This window comes from Mesoplodon densirostris, chromosome 10 (genome assembly GCF_025265405.1).
Source record: "Mesoplodon densirostris isolate mMesDen1 chromosome 10, mMesDen1 primary haplotype, whole genome shotgun sequence".
Taxonomy (NCBI): domain Eukaryota; kingdom Metazoa; phylum Chordata; class Mammalia; order Artiodactyla; family Ziphiidae; genus Mesoplodon; species Mesoplodon densirostris.
The window spans coordinates 77,519,164-77,540,791 of record NC_082670.1 but is presented as its reverse complement, the minus strand read 5'-3'; the positions used below and the strand labels follow the sequence as shown (position 1 = coordinate 77,540,791).

The window sequence follows — 21,628 nt, the reverse complement described above, 5'->3', positions numbered from 1 at the left end:
GATGTGAATCGTACGCGGAGAAGCCGGGTAATCTTGCCCGGAAAGAGGCGACGCCTGCATTCCCGGGACCTGGCGCAGCGCGCCTCCCTCGCCTGGAACACTGGCCGAGCGTGCTCCGGGAACTCGCAGCTCGTCCTGAGGCCCATCCACCCCGCAGCCGGCCGCGGCGTCGAGGTACTCTCCGGACGTTGCGGTCGCCCCTTTTGGCGGGCTCCGGCGCCCCGAGGCTCCACCCCCCGACGCTGTCTGTCCGCACCCGCGGAGGCGGGCGCCGCGCCCCCATTGGTGGAGCGCTCAGAGATGGCCCCACCCCCTCCCGGCCCCGACGCCAGCACGTTGAGTGGTGGGGGCCGGCAGAAGAACTGCCCGAGCGAGGAGCGGCTGTTGGGCCTGGGCCGCACGGTTGTGGCGCGCGCTTTGGGGCCCCCGAGAGGCTGCTGGGCCGGGATAACGGCCAGCGGCCACGGGGGGGAAGGGGGTGGGTGGGCTGAGAGCAGCTCGGCGGCGAAGCTGGCCCGCCACCCCTTCCCCCCACCCCCGTCGACCTTGTAGGCAGAAGCTTCCCGGCGCTCCTCACGCCGGCGCGATGGCGACTGCTGCGGAGGCGGAGGCCTCTCCGCCGACGGACGCGAGCTGGGAAAGTGGCGGCGGCGGCGGAGAAGACGAGATGAAGCAGGCGCTTCCGGAGCTTGAGTCCTCCCCACAAAATGGCGGCGGCCTCAGCGTCGCGGAGCCCAGCGGCGGCGCCGGGCCTGAGGAGACCGCGGCTGCCGAGGCCGCCCCGAGCCTCTGCCACGAACAGCCTCAGGACTCCTGTGAGGCGGGCGCGGCCGCTCTGCCCAAAGGCCCCGAAGAGCCCGAAAGACCCGTTAGGAGGAGTTTTCAGATACCCAGGAAGAGCAGAGAAAAGAAAGGTGGTGCTTCCCCTTTTTCCCAACCCCTCTTTCTCTCTCCCCTCCATCTTTTCATTAGAACCTCTCTGTCTCCTTCCCACACCCATCCGAGACACGTAAACACGCATGCAGCGCCAGCCGCCTCTCCCCGCACTGCCACGGCCGCCCAGCTGCTGCGCTTGGTGCGAGAGGAAAGCGGTGGAACCACGCTCCCTGCTCCCCCTCTCCCCGTGGAAGTTGGAAGTAGCTCAGGTTTGAAGCTTGTCCGTAAGGCTGCAGCTCCCAGAGAGGAAAGATGGTGCTCGGCGCCCCTCCCTCCCAGCCCCTGAAGGCAGAGAAGCTGATGTGTCCTCCTAAGGATGCTTCTGAGAAGTCTCACTGTGGAAATAACCCGTGGCCGTGGATTCTGGGGCTTTCTCCAAGGCCATTGCGTTGAGAGGACCACAAGTGCTTCTCCCTGTGGAAATTCTTCAGCTCTATGCGTCTACTTGAAATTTGCTCGATGTCAGCGTCTTCCCTTGTTTAGACATCTCCGTTAGATGTGATTCGTGCACACTGCTGTTTTCCATCACACTTCATTTCCATGTAGATTTTTTTTCTTGTTTTTGAAGCGCTAGATAGGGCTCTCTCTAAATCCAACTTCAGTATGTTTTTTTCTTGTATTTGAAAAGCTTGGGAAGGTAGGTTCTTGGTGCAGTAATTTCCCTATGGAAAAAAATAGAGGTCAGCTTATGCCCAAGAGTCACCAACTTGATCTTGCAGATGAGAGAACTTCAGAAAAAAATTTTAAAGTCCAGTCTGGTTTTTGGAACCAATATGGGAACAGTTAAATGAAGTACGTTACCTTTTTAAAACTTAATGCCATATTGTGACACCTTTCTAATGGAGGAAATTATCGTTTTCAATTCTTAGAAAACAATTTTTGACTATCCAGTTATTTGGGATACTCTGGATTTAGTCAATTTAAAGCCTCTTTTTGTTTTAGTGTGTGGTTCCGTTTTTCAGATTTACTTTGGAAAGTAATAGGAATTTTCTTATTTGCGGAAAACGTTTTTTATTTGTAACTTGAATCTTGGTAAAGAGACTCTTGAATGAAACATGTGCTTCCTCTTGCCATGTGCATAACCAGCTACATTTGCACACCTGAAATTGTTAGCCTTCTGTCAGTAAGATACAAATAAAGTCAAATTGTTAATTTCTATTTGGATGATAAAGCCAGGGAAATCCTTGTTGTGAGAAACCATGTTGAGAAAGATGAAATTACCTTTTGTCCACTAGCATGCAGAATGTTTCTAGAAGTATCTTTTAAGTGAGTTAATGTAATACATTTTAGGGTTCAAGAGAATTCTTGTAAAGCCCAAGGTTATCAATCCTTTTGGTTTAGTTAAGATGTATAGTCTGTATGAGGAAAATTAGATTTCATCCTAAGTTATCAATTGGTAGAGAATAGGTTGGAAGTAGATTCAGATGGGCTCTGGTTGTAGGATCGAAGTAGGAGGTTGAATTTTTTTCTTTTTAAAAATTTTTTTAGCTTGATAGAATTTTGAAGTCCCTTTTTTTAGGGTTTTAAGCAAAACAAAGCATGATGTACCTCCTTTTAATTTTTGATAGGACCAGGAAATTGGCATAAAACCCATTTGGGTTGAAATGTGGGAGGGCACTAGGAAATGTTGAAAGGCGCTGTTTGCATGTGTGTGTTTTTTTTTTTAATTAGATAAATCCAGAGGTTGCTGTAAAATAGACTTCATTTGAACACATTAAAAGTAGATAATAATTGAGGAATTAGGAAATATAAAACCTAGTTGTCTTTGTTTTCTCCCCTGAGTCTGGTGCTTTTTTGGGGGAAATTTGTTACCTTTCTCTTCTTAAGTTTCGGTAAGGAAAATATAACACAGTGGTCTTTTTTCATGTTTAGTGAAAGTGAGTAATTTTTAACTTGTCTAAATATTTGTACACTGAGCAGCAGCTGTTTAAATACTGCAATAGCGGTCTAAATAGCACTTTTAAAACTTAAATAAGCAGCTTTTTACCATCATGGACTTCATCCTGTCCAACCTGAAAGGAGTTAATACTTGGTGATAGAATTTAATAGAAAAATATAACATTTCATTTAAAAAAATGCTTTATCAGAAACAGTGCGGCAGGTACCGCTAGTTTCACACTTGATCCCAAGATAATGTCCTCTTGGAAGACTTGAAAGGTATCACTTTATGTGTAGGATTTGGCTAGGTATTACTGGTGTGGTCATTTGAGTCTTTTATCATGAATATTAGATCATTTTCAGTAGATACTTCTGCTTGAACTTTTCAGTATCAAAGGTTCTCTTGCATTCGTATATTAATATGGCAGACCTTTGCTTGTGACTGCTTTTCCAGTGAAATTTAAGATTACGACTCATGTTTTTGGTAGCTTAAAGGTAAACCTTTGTGAGTATAACTTGATTCAGTTCTTTTATTGGTCTTCACAGTAGCATAACATCCAAAATACTGCCATTCTAATTAAGTAATAATATTGGCAAACACTTTATAGTGCTTAATAAGTTATAGGCATTGTTCTAAGCAGTTTATATGTACTAACTAAATCTCAGTAATCCTATGTGGTAGGTACTATTCCCATTTTACAGATGAGGAAAATGAACTACTGAGGTAAACAACTTGCCCAAGGTTACACAGCTAGTAAATGGTGGAGTTGGAATTTGAACCTAGGTGTAGAGTACTTCTTATTTCTTTTTTATTGTAGAAAAGTTTTAGTTCACTTAAAAAAAATTTTTTAACAACTATTAAATTTAGTGATGTTTAGTATGTCTTATCCCTGGGGAATTTTGAGATTCAGAACTTATGTTCATTAGAAAATTAACACATTTAATCAGTACTCACAGATTAAGTGATCTGTTGACTGGAAGAGTAAGATTTTACTCTTTGTGATCTATGTGCTATTCTGTTTACTTATTGGCTGGGGTACTTTCTGTACTGTAAGGAGTCACTATTATATTTAACCAAATTGTGGAATTGCACTTTGTCAGTAGATGTTTCACTATTGCCTTCTTTTACTCTAAAATCTGATAGTGTAAGTCATCAAAAGTAAATTAAAATCAGTAATTGTATTTGATATAATTTTTCCCTCCAAAGGTCTTGGGAAATGAAGTAGTAATGATTCACTTTCTGGAAAATGTTTACTGGTTAATGCTTTATGTAGGGCACAAGATTAATTGCTCTCGTGCATCTGCGTCTCATGCAGGTGCATCACAAACTAAATGCTCTTACGCACCTGCATCCATACTGGTCTAGTTCAGGAAAATTAAAGGCCAATTCTCCTCCCAAATCCCCAGCTTTTCCCACAAAATTTGGAGTTGTCTTTTTGAAGACTGGGGTTGAGTCTCTTTCTTAAGGAAATTTGCATGATGTTTTAGTAGTTGTATATGAATGGCTTGGGTCTAAATACCACAGTTTTCCCTACATAGAAGTAAATCTGAGCAGGAATGTACAGGCAGAATCCAGTCATCCACATAAAACGTTTGATAGGCACATATAAATTCTAAGTAATGGAGGTAAAACTTTCTTTGACGTATTCCCCAGTCCAAAAAAAGTCAAGTTTCATATTATCTCTCTAGATCTCTGCTAGAATGTTTATTACTGATTCTGCACTATGTTCAATCATGAGTAGAGATGAATCACCCATTCCTACAGTATTATGTCTGTAGTAATTTTATTAGACTGAAGAAAAATGATTTTTAAAATGTCTAAGTTATCATGAGGAACAAATGGATATTCATTGTATTTTAGTCATTAATATCCATAGACATCAGAGAGATGGATTCAGAGAGAATTGCAGACCAATGAGATCCGCAGCCTACTCTTTGCTATTTCCTTTTCTTCCATGAATTACTTTAAATTGGAATGTATATATTGGAATTTCCCTTGGTATATTTTTATAACGCTGGTCCATCTTTTTTAAAAAGTTTAGCTTGTTTTTACACTTACGATTTTTTTTTACATATACATATACACATAATACAAACACAAAGAGTGGCATTGACACTAAATGAGTTGGTAAAAGTAGTTGAGGAAAAATGTTCCTTTGACTAAGAAACAAAGCTACAATTTGGTGACCTTTATTTTATGTCTATTCCAGCTGCTTAAATTTAACATTTAATTCTTAGTATGTTTTGTATGCTACCAATAATACACTCAATTCTAGTTGTGGTTCTGTGATATAGTCAGTTTCCTCATTTGAATTATAAATCTGGAAGTGCCTTTCTAAATCTTTTCTTGAATCCCATAAAAACACACCTATAAAAGGGACTCCCCTGATGGTCTAATGGTTAAGACTTCGTGCTTCCACAGCAGGGGTCGCAGGTTTGATCCCTGGTTGGGGAACTAAGATCCTGCATGCCATGTAGTGTGGACAAAAGAGAAAAAAAAATGATGAAAACACATCAGTTTTGTCAATAGAAAAGCCTTGTGAATTATCAGAAATCAACTCAGTAGCTATCTTTCTGACATGAATTTGATGGAAGCACTGTAAATAAGCAAAATTATATGTTTCTTAATGTCCGGAAGAATTATTACGACTGCTGTTATCCTTTATAAACCAAGAAAGGGTGTTAGTTATGGCTTTTGGCCCTGTTAAGTGCAGTAAATGAGAAAGAAATACTAAGAAATGAGATTCAAAAGAAGACATAAGAGGGTAGAAAGAGCATTCTAGACATCAAATTCTTTTTCTTTTATTGCTAATTTCCATATAGCTAATATAATTTCTTGGTCTAAAATGAAACAATTCTGTTTTTCCAACTCTTAGAATGATTTGTTTCAGCACTTATACACCCACATACATCTTTTACTTATAGTTCAGGAAACAAGATTTGCAGCTAGGGAGCCTGATTTTTTTTTTTTTTTTTTTTTGCGGTATGCGGGCCTCTCACTGTTGTGGCCTCCCCCGTTGCGGAGCACAGGCTCCGGACGCGCAGGCTCCGGACGCGCAGGCTCAGCGGCCATGGCTCACGGGCCCAGCCGCTCCGCGGCATATGGGATCCTCCCAGACCGGGGCACGAACCCGTATCCCCTGCATCGGCAGGCGGACTCAACCACTTGCGCCACCAGGGAGGCCCGGGAGCCTGATTTTGAATTCACACCTGCCCTATTCACGTATTAACCTTGGGCCAAGTTAACTGTTAGCTCAGTTTCATTTGTGAAATGGGCATAATGAACTTCATAGGGTGGTTTCGATGATTAAATGAGATAATGAATATAAAGCTCTTAGTATCTGAAAAGGAATAATGAGCCACTAATTGTTAGACTCAAAAATTGTCAGAATCCAGAGAAGTATATTGGATTCTGACTTCCTTATGTGAAATGGATAATAAATATATAAAATGTTCTGTACCCCTACGGGTAGTTATAGGTTTATTTATTATTATTGCCTCAAATGATGACCCATAATACTGTGATGTATATATGTTTTCTTTAAAAGAAGTGACAGGATGTGTTGATCAGGTATGTCCTTTAGAGGATTATTAAGGACAAAATAGACCACCAGGGAATGTACATTCAGAACATAAACTGGTTATATTTCTAAACTACTATTACCAGCACATTGACTTGAAATCTATAAAAATAGTTACAGCATAATTTTATTCTTATAGAAATTGATAATTGGGAAGAAAAACTAGAAATTATAACTTTGGCCTAACTAGTAAAGCCAACTGAGATATTTGAAATATACCTACTAGGACACAGGTATTGTGAGACCTAAAATCTTGCACCTTTTTCTGTATTTTTATTCACAAGAATTTTTTTCACACTGGCAGTCTACTTGAGTACTACTTGAGGTGACTAGGACATTGCTTTGGAATGAAACAGAAATGTTAAGTACTTTTTTGAGAATAATTTGAAAGTTAATTTCTATATAAATTTATATGATTTAACTTGAATCTTTCACTTTTGGTTAGATTGACAGTGGAAGTAGTGTTGGAATAGCTTAGCTAAGGAAAATGATTTCATTTTGTAGATTGTAAAATTTCATAGAAATTTAAAGCTACTTCTTTTGATACTTCTTTTTGGCACATCTTTAGATACCTGAAGTCACTTGTTAGTTTAGAAACATAAAAATCAGTCATACATAAAACCCAAATTTAAGAATCATGCTTGGCTCATTTTGGATGTGAAAGCCTATGAAAACTATTCCACATGCTGTTTTCCCTCAAGTTTTTCCAGTTTAGTTGGGGACAAACACAAAGATAAAACGTTTTCTCCTACTGTATTCTATAAAACAGATTTGAATTGAGAGAATGGATGTCTCCGTTTTTAGAGCTTTCATTTTGTTTTATATATCACTGAATGGTTGAATTTGTGAGACCTAATTTAAAATGACAACAATCATATTTTGGTAGTTTAGAACATATTTGTATTCAATATAAAAAAATCTTGACAAAGTTTATTCTCATCTTCACTCACTCAGTCATTCAATTTGGGGCCAGTGCCCCAAGAAAAAATAGAGTAATGAACAAGGCAGATATAGTTCCTCCTCTCATGGAGCTTACAATCAATAGATTATTGAGTATATCCATCTGCCTTAAATTTTATTATAGGACACTCTGTGTTTAGTAGTTCTTTAGTTCTTTTTGAGTGTGTTTTTTCCTGTTTACTCCTACTGTCTTTATTGCATTATTATAAGTATGTTGATTTTATCCCACTGCCACTTTTATAGTGTGCAGTTCCAAAGTAGTGGGAATCATTTGTTCTATACACATTCTCTCATTGAAAGCTACATTTTTACAGGCAGTTTTGTAATATATACATGGTTTGGTGGATGAATGGATATGTCATTTGACATTATAGGGAATACCGTAAAAACAGCTGCTCTCTAGTACCTTTGAGAGTATGTACAAGTAGAACACTGCTTTCAGTAGTGGCCTAAAAGTATTTTGAATGACATTTATTGACTCTTTATATATAGTATGTTGAAAGAAATTAAGGTAATAGCATATAACATAAGTTCTATGAATACTTCTATCTACAGTGAAAAAATAAGTGGTTCCTTTTGGTTTAGGGAAAGTATATATAGACTTGATGTTTGAAATTTGTAAGTTATTTCATGCATAAAGTGGAAATTTGAGGTTATTAGGCTACTGTTTGAAGAACAAATTGTATATTTGACTTAAGTATTTTAAAAATTAAAGGGAGTGTGCAGTAGTTGGTGGAGTGGGGAATAAAAACTTTTACTGTTTTTCTTTGCACCAGATGCTGTGCTTAATTAGAGCCTTTTGCATGTGTTGTCTTATGTGCCATATGGCATATAGTGGTTATTAGGATAGCTGGAGTTCTCCTTTTTACTGAAGAAAGTACTGAGCTTGTTTTGTTAAGTAATTGATTTACCCAATGTCTCCCACAAAGCCAGTAAATGCTATACCTGATATTTGTGTCCTGGTTTGTCTCCAAAGTTCCACATCTTTCCATTTCACCAAGTTTTCATAGTAAATATCCTCCTACTTTATATTGATAATACAAGAAGCTGATGGATGCAGCATATTTATTCTAACTTTAGTATTAAAAACCAGATAGAATCATTTTATTGTATAGACAGCTAAGTGTCTTAAATGATTTTATGCTTTTACTTATGGCATAAGCATTTCATTTGCTCAAATAAATGGTCTTAGATATACTATCTAAATGTAACATAAAATAGGAGTTGAGGCAAGTTGAGTTTATGCACAGGTTCTTATGAGCGTCTTTAAGCAGTTTAGGTTGCCTAGTGTAGCATCCCCTAAGTTTTGCAAAATTGTAACATCCTTTTCTGCATGTGTAATGCCAGATGCTCGCTGCTGAAGAGTTTTTTTCTTCAATGAATTAAGTATCTCTTTCGCATATCATAGATACAAAAGTATCTCTTTCGCATATCTCTTTCGCATATCACCTTGATGCTTTTTTTTAACTTTATTTAAAAGTTATATTAACAAAGCCAGAAAAATATAAAAAACTACATTTAAGATGGAATCTTAAAATTAATACTGTTTTTTATTTTAGCACTTTTTCAGCCATTAACTCCAGGCTCTCGGGAATTTGAAGATGTTTTAAATATTCTCCACTCATCTTACCTTGAACCAACTTCAGTAACAAATTTTAACTACAGACGTGCTTGCTTGATACATAATGAGCTTTTGGAAAAGGAGGTATGTTTTTTTTTTAATTTATTTATTTTTATTTATTTTTGGCTGTGTTGGGTCTTCATTTCTGTGTGCGGGCTTTCTCTAGTTTCGGCGAGCGGGGGCTACTCTTTGTTGCTGTATGCGGGCTTCTCATTGCAGTAGCTTCTCTTGTTTCGGAGCACGGGCTCTAGGTGTGCGGGCTTCAGTAGTTGCAGCATGCGGGCTCAGTAGTTGTGGCTCGCAGGCTTCAGTAGTTGTGGCACGCGGGCTCAGTAGTTGTGGCTCACGGGCTCTAGAGCACAGGCTCGCTAGTTGTGGCGCACGGACTTAGTTGCTCCGCAGCATGTGGGATCTTCCCGGACCAGGGCTTGAACCCGTGTCCCCTGCATTGGCAGGCGGATTCTTAACCACTGTGCCACCAGGGAAGTCCAGGAGGTATGTTTTAAATTGTGCTTTTTGTAAGATTCTTCAGAACCAGTTAATAGCCTGGAATTTGTTTTACTTTCTTCCTTTTCTTTAAAAATGCTAAAGTTCTTAGGAAAGCCAAATTATGGAGGGGAAAAACAAGTTTTAAATGACATGTTTTCCCTAAACACTGTTGATATTGCGCTACATTTATCTGTTCTGTTAAATTAACGTGTGATTGTGTAAGATAACTTCTTTTACTAACAATGAATCTTAAGCATAGGGATAGCTTATTGTATAATGGCTTAATTGTAAATTCATTACAAGGCTTTTTGCTCTTTCAAGCGTTTTAGTTAAATGGAATCTCTAAGAGCATATTATGTCTAAATTGGAAGGTTAATGAAATAAAATATGTATTTTTTTGAGGATATGCTTAATTTTTTCCCCAGTTATTGCCTGGTAATTGAGTTATCTTAATATCATTAGTAGAAATTCTTAGTGAAAAAGTGAGAACAAAGGGGAATAGTTGAGCCTGTTAGGTAGTGAATTTAAGTTTCATATACAAATTAGAATCTTTTTTGAGTTTTGATTTAGGAAAAGCCATAATAATCCTGAGGTAATACAAATGAGATGTTTAGAAACATTTGATGTGTATATTGCTTTCTAATGTACATGAAATACTATTAATTTTGTCCTTTTATAGGTTGGTTAATCTAGTGCTATGAGAATTTAACTTTGAAAGGATCCCTAAAGTGGATGAATGTTACCGGCTCCCAGAGGAAATTAAAACCTTGGTAGTTTGATGTGGTTTCATGATATGATAGGGATTATTTGTTAATTTTATATGAAAATTTAAAGATTCATTAATTATATTATTGAAGATCAGTAATAGCCTGAACATGGCATGTAAATCTGTTAGGTATGGGCTCCATATCTATTTGCTTATATCTAAAAGTGAAAGTCAGCAGTTTAGGGTGACTTACAGTTCAGATGTACTTAGATCAAGTCACTCTTTTATCCTGGAAATGGGTATGAAGCATGGCTTATGTACTTGGCACTGAGAATATAATTGTAAAGAAATGAAACATTTTTCCTTGTTCTAATTGAGTTTATAGTCTAGAAGTTGGTCATTAAACAGATTTATTAAACCACCTATATGCAGTGCACCGTGTCAGGTAAAATGAGAGATCCAAAGATAATCAAAAAATGAACTTAAAAGTCTATGGGAGAGTTGGAGTGTGGTAAGATTTTAATAGAAATTTAGTTAAAATTGTTTAGCACTAGATGCTTATTTGACTATATTGTAAGGATAAAGAGCCAATTATAATGGGAAAAAATGAAGTGCAGAAATTACAGGGAGAGAAAATATAATTTCCACTGTGGTAGATACGGATTTTTTTTTTTTTTTTTTTTTTTTTTTTTTTGCCATACCTCGCGGCTTGTGGGATCTTAGTTCCCTGAGCAGGGATCAAATCTGGGCCCTCAGCAGTGGAAGCGCAGAGTCCTAACCACTGGACCGCCAGGGAATTGCTGATTTGGAATTTCTTAGAAATAAGCTTCCTGAAACTCTTAGCTTGAAAAATATAATCACATACTAAGGAGTTGTTATAGATTTAATTTCATTTAGTTTACAGAAAAGCGAAGAGAACTGAAGTTTGATGGTCGTTTAGATAAAGAACTTTCAGAATCCTATGCATTTCTGATGGTTGATCGGTATCAGGTAAGTGAACCCATTTTATAAAAAACAATTTGAAAGTGCTTCCATTGTAAGTTACCTAAATTTGCAATTAATCAATACACTTGATTTTTTTTTAACATCTTTATTGGAGTATAATTGCTTTACAGTGGTGTGTTAGTTTCTGCTTTATAACAAAGTGAATCAGTTATTCTATACACTTGATTTTTATAAACTATTTTTTGATGTATAAATGGAAAAAAATGGCTTAGTGCAAGGTATTTCATTATTTTGTAATTTGCTTTTCAAATATGTTCATTTTTTTGATCAAACCTAATTTTCCCCCCTGGAATGTGCTTGATAGTAAATAATTTTTCCTTTATTAAAGTAGATTATCTTCTATATTACTGATTATATGTGCTGGGAACTATTTTTTCTCCTTTGATTGAAGATGTCTAGGTGGAGTTAATTTCTCTTTAAATAGTTTGCCAGTACTAATTCTTTCTAAAAGGGGATGTTTATATATATGAATGGCATGAATTCTGAGTATATGTCAGACCTGGCATAAACAAAAATAGATTACAATTATGGTTACCTTGGACGTGTAAGCCAGTTTCACATTGATATTTAGTCATAAACTAGCATGTATATGTATAATTTCTGTAATGTAAAAAATATAGTTTAGAAGCTTGGATTTTACTTAAAACAAGTTTACAAACTGTCTTTTCACATTTTTAATGTATTGACTGTAAGTTGAAATGTTTTTTTTATTTAGGTTCAGAGCATATGTGAAAAAGGATTACAGGTGGGCCAGTCCAAAATAACAATTCTTGGCAGTCCTTCCATGGGTAATCTTTTTTCTTTTTTCATTTACCTACTACTAAGTTGCCCTTTAAAAATATATTATCTAATTTCGCTGTTGTCCTTATAATTAAATTCATGTATGCTTTGTCATGTTCCCAGAAAAAGAGACTAGTTTCAGGCTCTGCAGTGAAAACCAGTTTTATCCTTTGTTTCTGATTTTGCATACTTCCAGTTAAACAAGGGTTATCTTTTTTAATGTCTTAGTCTAGTTCTAGTGATTTTGAAAATTTTGATTTTTCATGTTTTTTCTAGTTTTATTTTTTGCTTTGGTTAAATATCAGCTATCATTACATTTTTTTAAAAGGTGTCATACCTTTTATCTCTTATTTTAAATATTTGGACTTTTTATATTTGTGTCCATATTAAAATAAAACTTTAATTTTTCCCTCTTTGCTAGGTGTCTATCTTTCTAGATATGCTGATTTATTACAAGCTAATCCTTTGGAAGCTGGGGCAGTGGGCGATGTTGTTATTTTTAAAATAATGAAGGTAATTTCAACTTTTACATTTCATATATCAAAGACAGCATTTGACTTGGATTTTAATCGACCCTGTCTTTAGGGGTTTGATTGAATTAAAAAACAGTGCTTGCTTGTGTTTGGCGTATAAAGATACTTTTGAGAGTGGTTTGCCGTCTTTAATCTGAGCATTCTGAGCTTTAGAGTTTGCTTTCCTTTCCAAAGAAAAGAATGAAGAGAGGGAAATATGTTGATAATGTTATTTAAGCTAGTGAAGTGTTGTGAAGAAAATTTTTATTTCCTTGTATTAAATTCAAACAAGCTTTTTTTTTTTGGTTAACTTTTTCTTACTGCTTCGATATTAGTAAAAAGTGTTGGGTATTACTTTATTACCAGGTATTAAAGGAAAAAACTGTTGTTATAGGTAATCTATATTCAAAGAGTTATTCTATAATATTAATGTTATACAGTCAGTAATTAGGTTTTGGTGGACTTAAAAGGTTTTCTGTATTTTAGGGTAAAATAAAGAGTATATATGACCCCATGGGTGTAAAAAGTTTGGAATCTATATTAAATAAAAGTGCTTTGGACCCAACACCAAAGCATGAATGTCATGTGTCGAAGAATGCCAATAGAATTACATCACTTTTGGCTTATAGAGCTTATGAACTTACTCAGGTAAGTACCTGGATCCATTTTAGTGTTATGACCTCATATCAGTTTGTCACTAAATCCTTTAAAATGTCTCCCTTTCAGTTCTCCCTGCCACCACACTAGACTCTGGTTTCCACTTACCACTGCTAGACTCCAGTGACTCTCACTGCTATTTGTTCAGTGTTTCCAAGATAGCTCAGAAACATAACAGTGGCCCCCCTTAGACTTACAGTGATATTCAGATTCCTTAGCCTAGCTAGCTTTCCCTGTCTGTAGACTGTGACCTCCAGCCTGTTTTTTGTGTAATTCCTGCCCTCAACGATCTCATTTCCTCTTGAAGCCTTGGTTTCTCCTGGTCTAGAAAGATCCTGTCTAATAAAATATTGCTCATTCTTTAAGGTAAAGTTAAAGCCCCTTGAATTACCTTAATTCATATCACTTTGTATTATTGATTTGGTAGATATTTTCTATTTTTATTAGTATTTTTCTAAAATGCAAACTTAGAATTCATTCTTTAAGTTTTATTCAGATGTAATTGATTTATAGTAAACTACACATATTTAAAAGTGTAGTATTTGATGAATATCAGTCGCTGTGTTTTTATATGTTGTTTGACTATGTTACTCTTTTTAACAAATGTATAAAAAATGTATATATCTGGGGCCTCCCTGGTGGCGCAAGTGGTTGAGAGTCCGCCTGCCGATGCAGGGGATACGGGTTCGTGCCCCGGTCTGGGAGGATCCCATATGCCGCGGAGCGGCTGGGCCCGTGAGCCATGGCCGCTGAGCCTGCGCGTCCGGAGCCTGCGCGTCTGGAGCCTGTGCTCCGCAACGGGGGAGGCCACAACAGTGAGAGGCCCGCATACCGCAAAAAGAAAAAAAAAAAAAAAAATGTATATATCTGAACGGATTGTATGTGAAAAGTGGTGGTGCTAATCTCCCTGGAAATGTTATTTCTTTTTCTTTTCTTTGATTTTTACTTTATTTACATAAAATAAAGTTTATTCTTGCTCTTTTTGAAGAATCTCAGTGGGCAAGACCTATTGTTGGGGGCTTTTAGCAAAAATTATATTCACCAAAGTCATCTGGGCTGACTCATTTGATTACCTTCTGGACAGTAGTATTAGTAGATATGAAATATAACTATAAAATAGTTACTGGTTTTTCTAGCAGAACTTGTAAATTGGCTTGATGTTTCCAGAAAAATTCCAGGCATTTTTAGAGCAACAGCAACATTATTGAAATCAGTAGTTTCCCAAGAGAACGGACTTTGAAGGACAGTGCTTTGTTTATAAACTAGGGCATTCTTTTAAATGAAAATCCCTAGACTGCAGGTCAGAAAACCGTAATCTAATGAATGTTGTGAATAGGTGAAGGGGGAGGCAGATGGATAGGGAAATAGGAAGAGGTTCAGCTGCCTTTGTCATCTATGTTTGTAATCTCTGCCACCTCCCCTTTGTTGCTTTGTCTGCAGTTGGAGTCAAAAAAGTGTTTTTCTTTTGAAATAATGAGGAAGATGCTAGGTTTGCTTGAGATTGTGTTCTTAGTATTTTACTTTTGTATCAAATTGGTTTTTCTGGGCTGACCTGGGAGCTCAGGCTCCATTTGTTTCATTTTCATGAGGAAATTTGTTGCACATTCCCACTGGTCAGTTCTTCAGAAGTAAACTTTTGGAATACCTATTAGTATCCTGGCATCTGATGTATATATATAGAAGCAGAATATTTTATATCATAAAATGGATATAAAGTACAAATTATTTTAATTAAATTGACAAGCAGTGCTTAAAGATATTTTTCATTAAAGGTACTTAAGTGGTATTATGTTTCTCAAAAACCAGGCAGGTAATTGTAAGATTTCACTGTCTACTTCTTGCCTTCTTAAGGAAGTTAATTTTGCATTTTCTTATTTTTAGTATTATTTTTATGAGTACGGCTTTGATGAGCTAAGGCGAAGACCGAGACACGTGTATCCATACGCAGTTGTGTCTTTTACTTATAAAGATGATATACAAACTCCGAAGTTTGTACCTTCATCAAGGTAAGACTCATGAATTTTAGACGTCATCCAGAATGGTATTATGTCACGTACCCTGCACTTCTGAGTTAGGAGGAACACTTTGTATTTCTTCCCATTTTTTTTCCTTCTCTTGAAATTAATTAGATTTATGAATGTTCATGATGACTTTTTTTTTTTTTTTTTTTTTTGCGGTACGTGGGCCTCTCACTGTTGTGGCCTCTCCCGTTGCGGAGCACAGGCTCCGGACGCGCAGGCTCAGTGGCCATGGCTCACGGGCCCAGCCGCTCCGCGGCACGTGGGACCCTCCCGGACCGGGGCACGAACCCGTGTCCCCTGCATCGGCAGGCGGACTCTCAACCACTGCGCCACCAGGGAAGCCCCATGATGGCTTCTAAGAAGTCAGTTAGAAGGACAGATACTTAACTGTGTGGAAATAAAAACTAAAATTTACTTAATCCTAACTGGTTAACCATTTTTTCCTGATATTGAAGGTTTGTGTAGCTGCATAAATGCAGTTGGTTTTTTTGGGTTTTTTTTTTTTTTGGCCATGTCACGTGGCATTCAGGATCTTAGTTCTCTGATCAGGGATCAAACCCGTGCCCCCTGCGGTGGAAGCTTGGAGTCCTAACCACTGGACCACCAGGGAATGCCCAAATGCAGTTTTGTTTGTTTGATTTTGTTTTTTTGTTTTTGGCTGTGCCGTGAAGCGCGTGGGATCATAGCTCCCAGACCAGGGATCAAACCTGGGCCCTCGGCAGTGAAAGCAGAGTCCTAACCGCTGGACTGCCAGGGAAGTCCCCCAAATGCAGTTTTTAAAAGTGAAATTTTGTGTATTAGCTCTCCTGGAAATGGGGAGCTTCTACAAATCCTCAGCCCCATCTCAAACCAGTTAAATCAAGTAGTTATGAAGGAGCCTAGGCTGTGGTAGTTTTTACATGCTTCCAGGTGATTCTGATGGTCAGTCAGAGTTAATTACCAATGATGATTTCTTACAAGCTCTAATATAAGGTGACCAAGTACAAATCAGTTTCTTTTTTCCCCCCCACCATGGGGGTGATTCCAGAAAATGTTTTGGCAAAATTGAATAAGTAAATTTACAGAGATGTAGGTGAAACAGTTAAATATCTACTTATTTTTACTTCGAGTTCCCAGATTTGAAGTCATGCATGATATCTATTAATTCAGAAATACTGCAGTTTTAAAAGGCCGCATTTCATGAAACAAACATTTTTGAGATCAACCTTTTTTTTTTTTTTTTTTTGCGGTACGCGGGCCTCTCACTGTTGTGGCCTCTCCTGTTGCGGAGCACAGGCTCCGGACGCGCAGGCTCAGTGGCCATGGCTCACGGGCCCAGCCGCTCCATGGCATATGGGATCTTCCCAGACCGGGGCACGAACCCATGTCCCCTGCATCTGCAGGTGGACTCTAAACCACTGCGCCAGGGAAGCACTTTGAGGTCAACCTTTTAATCAGTTTTCAGATCAGATTGTCTTGTCTTCATTTAAGTTGTTTGAGATGCAGCACTTTTTTCTGGTCAGTGAATAGCCCTGGAAACCATCTACAGCCACAAGTACTGATTTGCATAATATCCTGACAGTTGTGTTTTTCTTTCATTCTTTTTTATTTTTCGGTGGCTCTATGTTTGTGATCTCCGTGATACATTTACTATAGTGCCTTTCAACAGTGATTTTTTTTTTTTTTTTTTTTGCGGTACATGGGCCTCTCACTGTTGCGGCTTCTCCCGTGGCGGAGCACAGGCTCCGGACGCGCAGGCTCAGTGGCCATGGCTCACGGGCCCAGCCGCTCCGCGGCATGTGGGATCTTCCCAGACCAGGGCACGAACCCGTGTCCCCTGCATTGGCAGGCGGGCTCTCAACCACTGCGCCACCAGGGAAGCCCCTCAACAATGATTTTTAAAAGACATCCAGCACTTAATTATAAGGTCATACCCCTAGGAATAATGATTGTCTGTTAATTTTCTTTGCCTCTTTGATTTGATCTGTTGACCCTCCATATCATTTGAAATGAACATCCTTGTACCTTGAATGCTGCCATGAATGCTCCTGCCTCTGCATTTGCTATTCCTCCTCATTCCTCAATTAGCTGCATAGTTTAGACTGTCAGTGAGACCTTCCATGATTTTTTTTTTGAAACCTACGTACCCTTAGTTTCTTTCTTCCTTTTTTTCCATAGCACTTAAAACGATCATCATCTGGTAAACTATATACTTACTTTTTGATTGTTGTCTGTCTTCCTTATGAGACTAAGCTCTGTGAAGGCAGGGGTTTTGTTCATCCCTGTAATTCTGTTACTCAGAACTGTGCCTAGTAAACAATAGAAGCTTAGTAAATATTTAAGTATGATTGAGGCTATTTCCTCACATCTCATCACCAAAATAAAGTAATTGACAGAGACTTTAAAGGACTATATTCTCTCCTGATGGATATTTTTGGGAAAAACAGCTCCCTTAAATTTGGGAAAATATGGTAATTTGAGCCAAGTAAGTGATTCTGATTTCTCTGAGTAGACTTGGATTTATTAAATGTTGTAATAAGTTATTTGTTCTTCATACTGGGAGGGAAGGATTTAATTCTCTTGTACAGTATCCCATTAAAAAATAGCATTTCTATCAATGCCCTGAATTTTAACTTTCATGTTGTTAGAAATCAGTAATATTTCTTTTTTCTTTTTAAAAATTTATTTGTAGATCTAACAGCTTTAATGCAGATAGAAACACAGGTAAGATTCTTATATTTCTTTCTTTTAGTTTTATAAATCGAAAGAATAAGTGTGTAGAGTAAAAAAAATCGATAAGTTAAGTACTTTGTTTTATTTTTATAACGAATGAGAATCTACAAAGTATGAAAAAGCTCGAGGCCATGTTACGATGTAGCATCAACATTTGGTCATCCAAACATAAGGTCTCCTTTGAGAATCTGCTGGTACTGTGAATAGACCAAAGAATTTTAGCACTTTGATTGATAAAGGTAAAAAATAGAACAAGTTTCACAACTCAGCCTTTTAAAAGTATTAACTTCATCAGAAGTGTAGAATTTAGAAGAGAGAGAAGATTAAAAGCAATATTGACACTTTGTATCTTCAAATTTCTCTGCAATGAGAAGAGCGCAAGTGGAAGCTGTAAGACATTGTGAGGGATTCATGTAGTTAACTGGATTTAGTATAGTCTCCTTTGGGGGAAATAGGAGGGCAGTACTGTATTGTCTTTGCTCCTCAGCTTTCTGATATGAGGACATTTAGGCAAATAAGTTTATTCTTTTCATCTGGAATAATTTTGTAGGGGAAAAGATACCTGAAACAAAAATCCTAGTATTTGAATTCCCTGTAAATAGAAATGTCAAGGTTTCTTTTGGTGGTTCTACTTAAACTGTGTTTCTGGATGTTTTCCCCCTTAGTTCTAGTAAATATTTGCTTCTGGGCTGCCAAGAGGCTGAGTTGTGTCATTATTCTTTTTATTTAGATAAATTTAACTACACGTTGTGGAAAGGACAGCTTTTAAATAAAGGAAAGCTTTTGTGTTATATTTCTCTGAGGTCAGCCACTCGTGCTTTTTTGCCTATCAAGCTGTAAGTATGTTATATTACAAGAAAATAGCAGTTAGTAGTTGCTAATTATTCAGTTCTTACTTACACTTAAAATTCCTTTTTCTTACTTACATTTAAATTTTACTTTGATCCATAAGAACTTACATATAAACAATGGTTTGTTTTAAAAAAGATTGATTTGATAACTTTGGAAACTTAGTTGGCAGAATGAGCCCTCTGCTTTTCTGTCTTGATTTGCAGATGGGCTAAATAGTTATACACATTTATGGCATAAGATTTTTTCTTAGTGATTTTAAATATTAAAAGTATTTTTCAAAGTTTTGTCCTAATTAGATATATTTTTCATTTAGCAATTTGAACATGATAGACTTAAAAATTATCAGTTCTTTGTTGGAAACAGCTTGATGTGGTGAGTTAAATTAAAATTTATATGCTGTTTTCAGTCCTGTGCAACATATGTTGGAATAGAAAGGTTTAAAATGATCTTTTGCTACCACCACAGTAAACATTATGGGCCCCCATAAATGGTTGAAGATTAATTTAACTGTTCATACTTGAATTGCATTTAATAAAATGGCAACTTTTTATCTTTTGTGGTTAGTAAAATTGGTATAAATAAGGGTTAGCTTCTGGCTTAAAGATGAAAGGTTGGTAATATTGCTGGACAGTCTAGCTACCTGTACATATATCTGAACTGCCCAAATCAAATATCAAGTATGATATTCATAAATATGCTCTTCTGTATTCCATCAGGATACTTGCGTGTGTGTGTGTGTGTGTGTGTGTGTGTGTGTGTGAGTGAGAGAGAGAGAGAGAGGGAGTGAGGGAACGAGAGAGAGAGGACATTGCTAGAGTTAAAAATACAGGTAAGGCAAATACGCCTTTTCAATTTTCTTTCAGTCCTGAGAAGTTAGATGTTGAAACAGTTATGAGTATTGATCATCTGAAACAGAAAATCCCTCCAGCGCTGTTTTATAAGGAAACTTACTTAGGTCCATATGAAGGTAAAGCAATTTAATTTTACTAAAATATATAAGAAGCAGACTTGATTTGAATATTTACTATGTATTTTTTCCTATGTCAGTTTTGAAGAATGGAATGTATTGCAGCCTCTATGAAGTTGTAGAAAAGACAAGAATTGGAAGTAACATGGAAAGTTTGCTGCAAAAACTAGAGAAAGAAAAACTTGTGAGTGAAACGTTTTAAAATATTCCTCATTCTCCCTTAGAAATATGCATATTAATAAGAGATTATGATAATATTTTGGTTTATTTCATTTCTGCCTCTGAAAATACCGTAAGGTCTCTGTCTTTGTTGCTGCCATTTGTTTAACAGTGTTTTACTGTGGCCTTTGGTACTTTTCTTTTTAGTCACGACACTAGATCCTCTATAGACCAGTCTTCCCCATGAAGTATCTTTATTATATTTTGTGACTGTGATATTCAACAAATATTTATTAATTATCACTTTTATGCAGGGTATATAGTTTGGTAAACGATGAGGCAAGAGGCTCTCTTTTCCTGGATTATGTGATAAATGGAGTTACTCAGATGTGCTTTGTTCCAGCAGAGACAGTGACATATTTGAAGATTCAAAAAGAACAAGGTGCTTGGTGAGGTTGAAAGGATAAAAACACTAGAGTAGTTGGGGGAAAGTGGTTGAACATGAGGCTACAAAAGTGTGTAGGGGGCTGTGTTCTGCAGTGTCATTCAGGCAGTGCTCGAATGTTTGGACATTTGGACTTGATACTATAGCAATGGGTTTTAAAGAGTGGGATGAGGTTTTAGTCGTGTATGCAGTGTGATCAAATCTGTGTTTTGAAAATTTATCTTGGTTACTCTGTAGAGAGTGAATTGCAGGGGGGAGATGATGTAGGAAACTATTACATTTAGAGGGTAATGATAGGTTGGATGAGAAAAGAAAAAGACTGATTTAAGAGATATTTACTAGGTAGTATCTAATTCAGTAGGTATTGAGTATATCGAGTTTGGGTAGAGGGATTACTAGGTCAGGCAGCAGATTGTGATGGATTCAGGAATGAATGGAAAATGAATACGTAATGCTAATATGTATAATTTAGCTGAAGGAGAGGAGGTGATTGCAGAGGGGAGTGGCTATTCCAAGGTTTCTGTTAACATGAGGTAGATGAGCTCATGTTTAAATGTTGATGGGACATTCCAGTAGAGAGGGAGAGAAGTTTTTTTGCACAAGTATGCCATTTAATACAAGTTTTCATCTGTTGACTTCTTTTTACTTCTCATTTTGTTGAGCCTCGGTTTCCAGGTAGTCACACGGAGAGTTGTATCAGTGATTTTCAGAACGTGCAACTTCATAGATGGCTACGTAGAATTTTGTTGTATGCATATATATTTGCTTAACCAATCTATCGTTTATATTTAGATGGAGGGTCAAATTATGTACAAAACTCATAGGCAGAGTTTGTACACTTGTGAATTGATGGACACCTAGCAATAACTTTTTGAGACCAGCTAGAAATCTTTAGGTAGGCATCTTAGAACACACACACATGCACATTCAACTACATGTGAACATACTTTTATATTTATATTTGCGTTTCTTGTTTTCCTCCCAAACTTTGTCTATGATACAAGTGTTCCTCATGACGAAAGTCTGTTCAGTTCCTGAGTTCATAAAGTGAAAGTTTAGGTAGTAGGTTTGGATATGGTGGGATATTGAGTTATCCAAATCTGTTCAGTTCTTGAATTTCAGATAATGAGTATTGTGGGTCTGGACAGTGAGGAGTTGATCAGAAAAGTACAGTATCTGTTGAGTGCCTAATAGTGAGAATCAGATAGGAAGGATACTGGCATTTTGTTTTTCACCTGAGCAAGTGTTATATTAGGTTTGTGGAGGACTGGGTCTTCCTAGAATCAAGAATTAAAGTAAGATCCTAGATCTCAGAGGGCACAGGCATTCTATAAGGATACACTACAT

General features: G+C 37.4%; 1 protein-coding gene across 7 annotated transcripts in view; it reads left to right on the top strand.

The window, feature by feature from the left end:
• Positions 1 to 325: 325 nt before the first annotated feature.
• TASOR (transcription activation suppressor) overlaps positions 326 to 21,628 on the top strand; it is a 50,589-nt gene continuing 29,286 nt past the window's right edge. For all 7 annotated transcript variants that reach the window (XM_060111074.1, XM_060111072.1, XM_060111073.1 and 4 more), the window contains exons 1-11: positions 326 to 914; positions 8,915 to 9,060; positions 11,069 to 11,161; positions 11,892 to 11,964; positions 12,378 to 12,469; positions 12,955 to 13,116; positions 15,007 to 15,131; positions 17,818 to 17,849; positions 18,589 to 18,694; positions 19,574 to 19,677; positions 19,758 to 19,861. In XM_060111074.1, the coding sequence (XP_059967057.1) occupies positions 587 to 914; positions 8,915 to 9,060; positions 11,069 to 11,161; positions 11,892 to 11,964; positions 12,378 to 12,469; positions 12,955 to 13,116; positions 15,007 to 15,131; positions 17,818 to 17,849; positions 18,589 to 18,694; positions 19,574 to 19,677; positions 19,758 to 19,861 (1,365 nt within the window). In that variant the 5' untranslated portion in view covers positions 326 to 586. The remainder of the gene's footprint in view (positions 915 to 8,914; positions 9,061 to 11,068; positions 11,162 to 11,891; positions 11,965 to 12,377; positions 12,470 to 12,954; positions 13,117 to 15,006; positions 15,132 to 17,817; positions 17,850 to 18,588; positions 18,695 to 19,573; positions 19,678 to 19,757; positions 19,862 to 21,628) is intronic.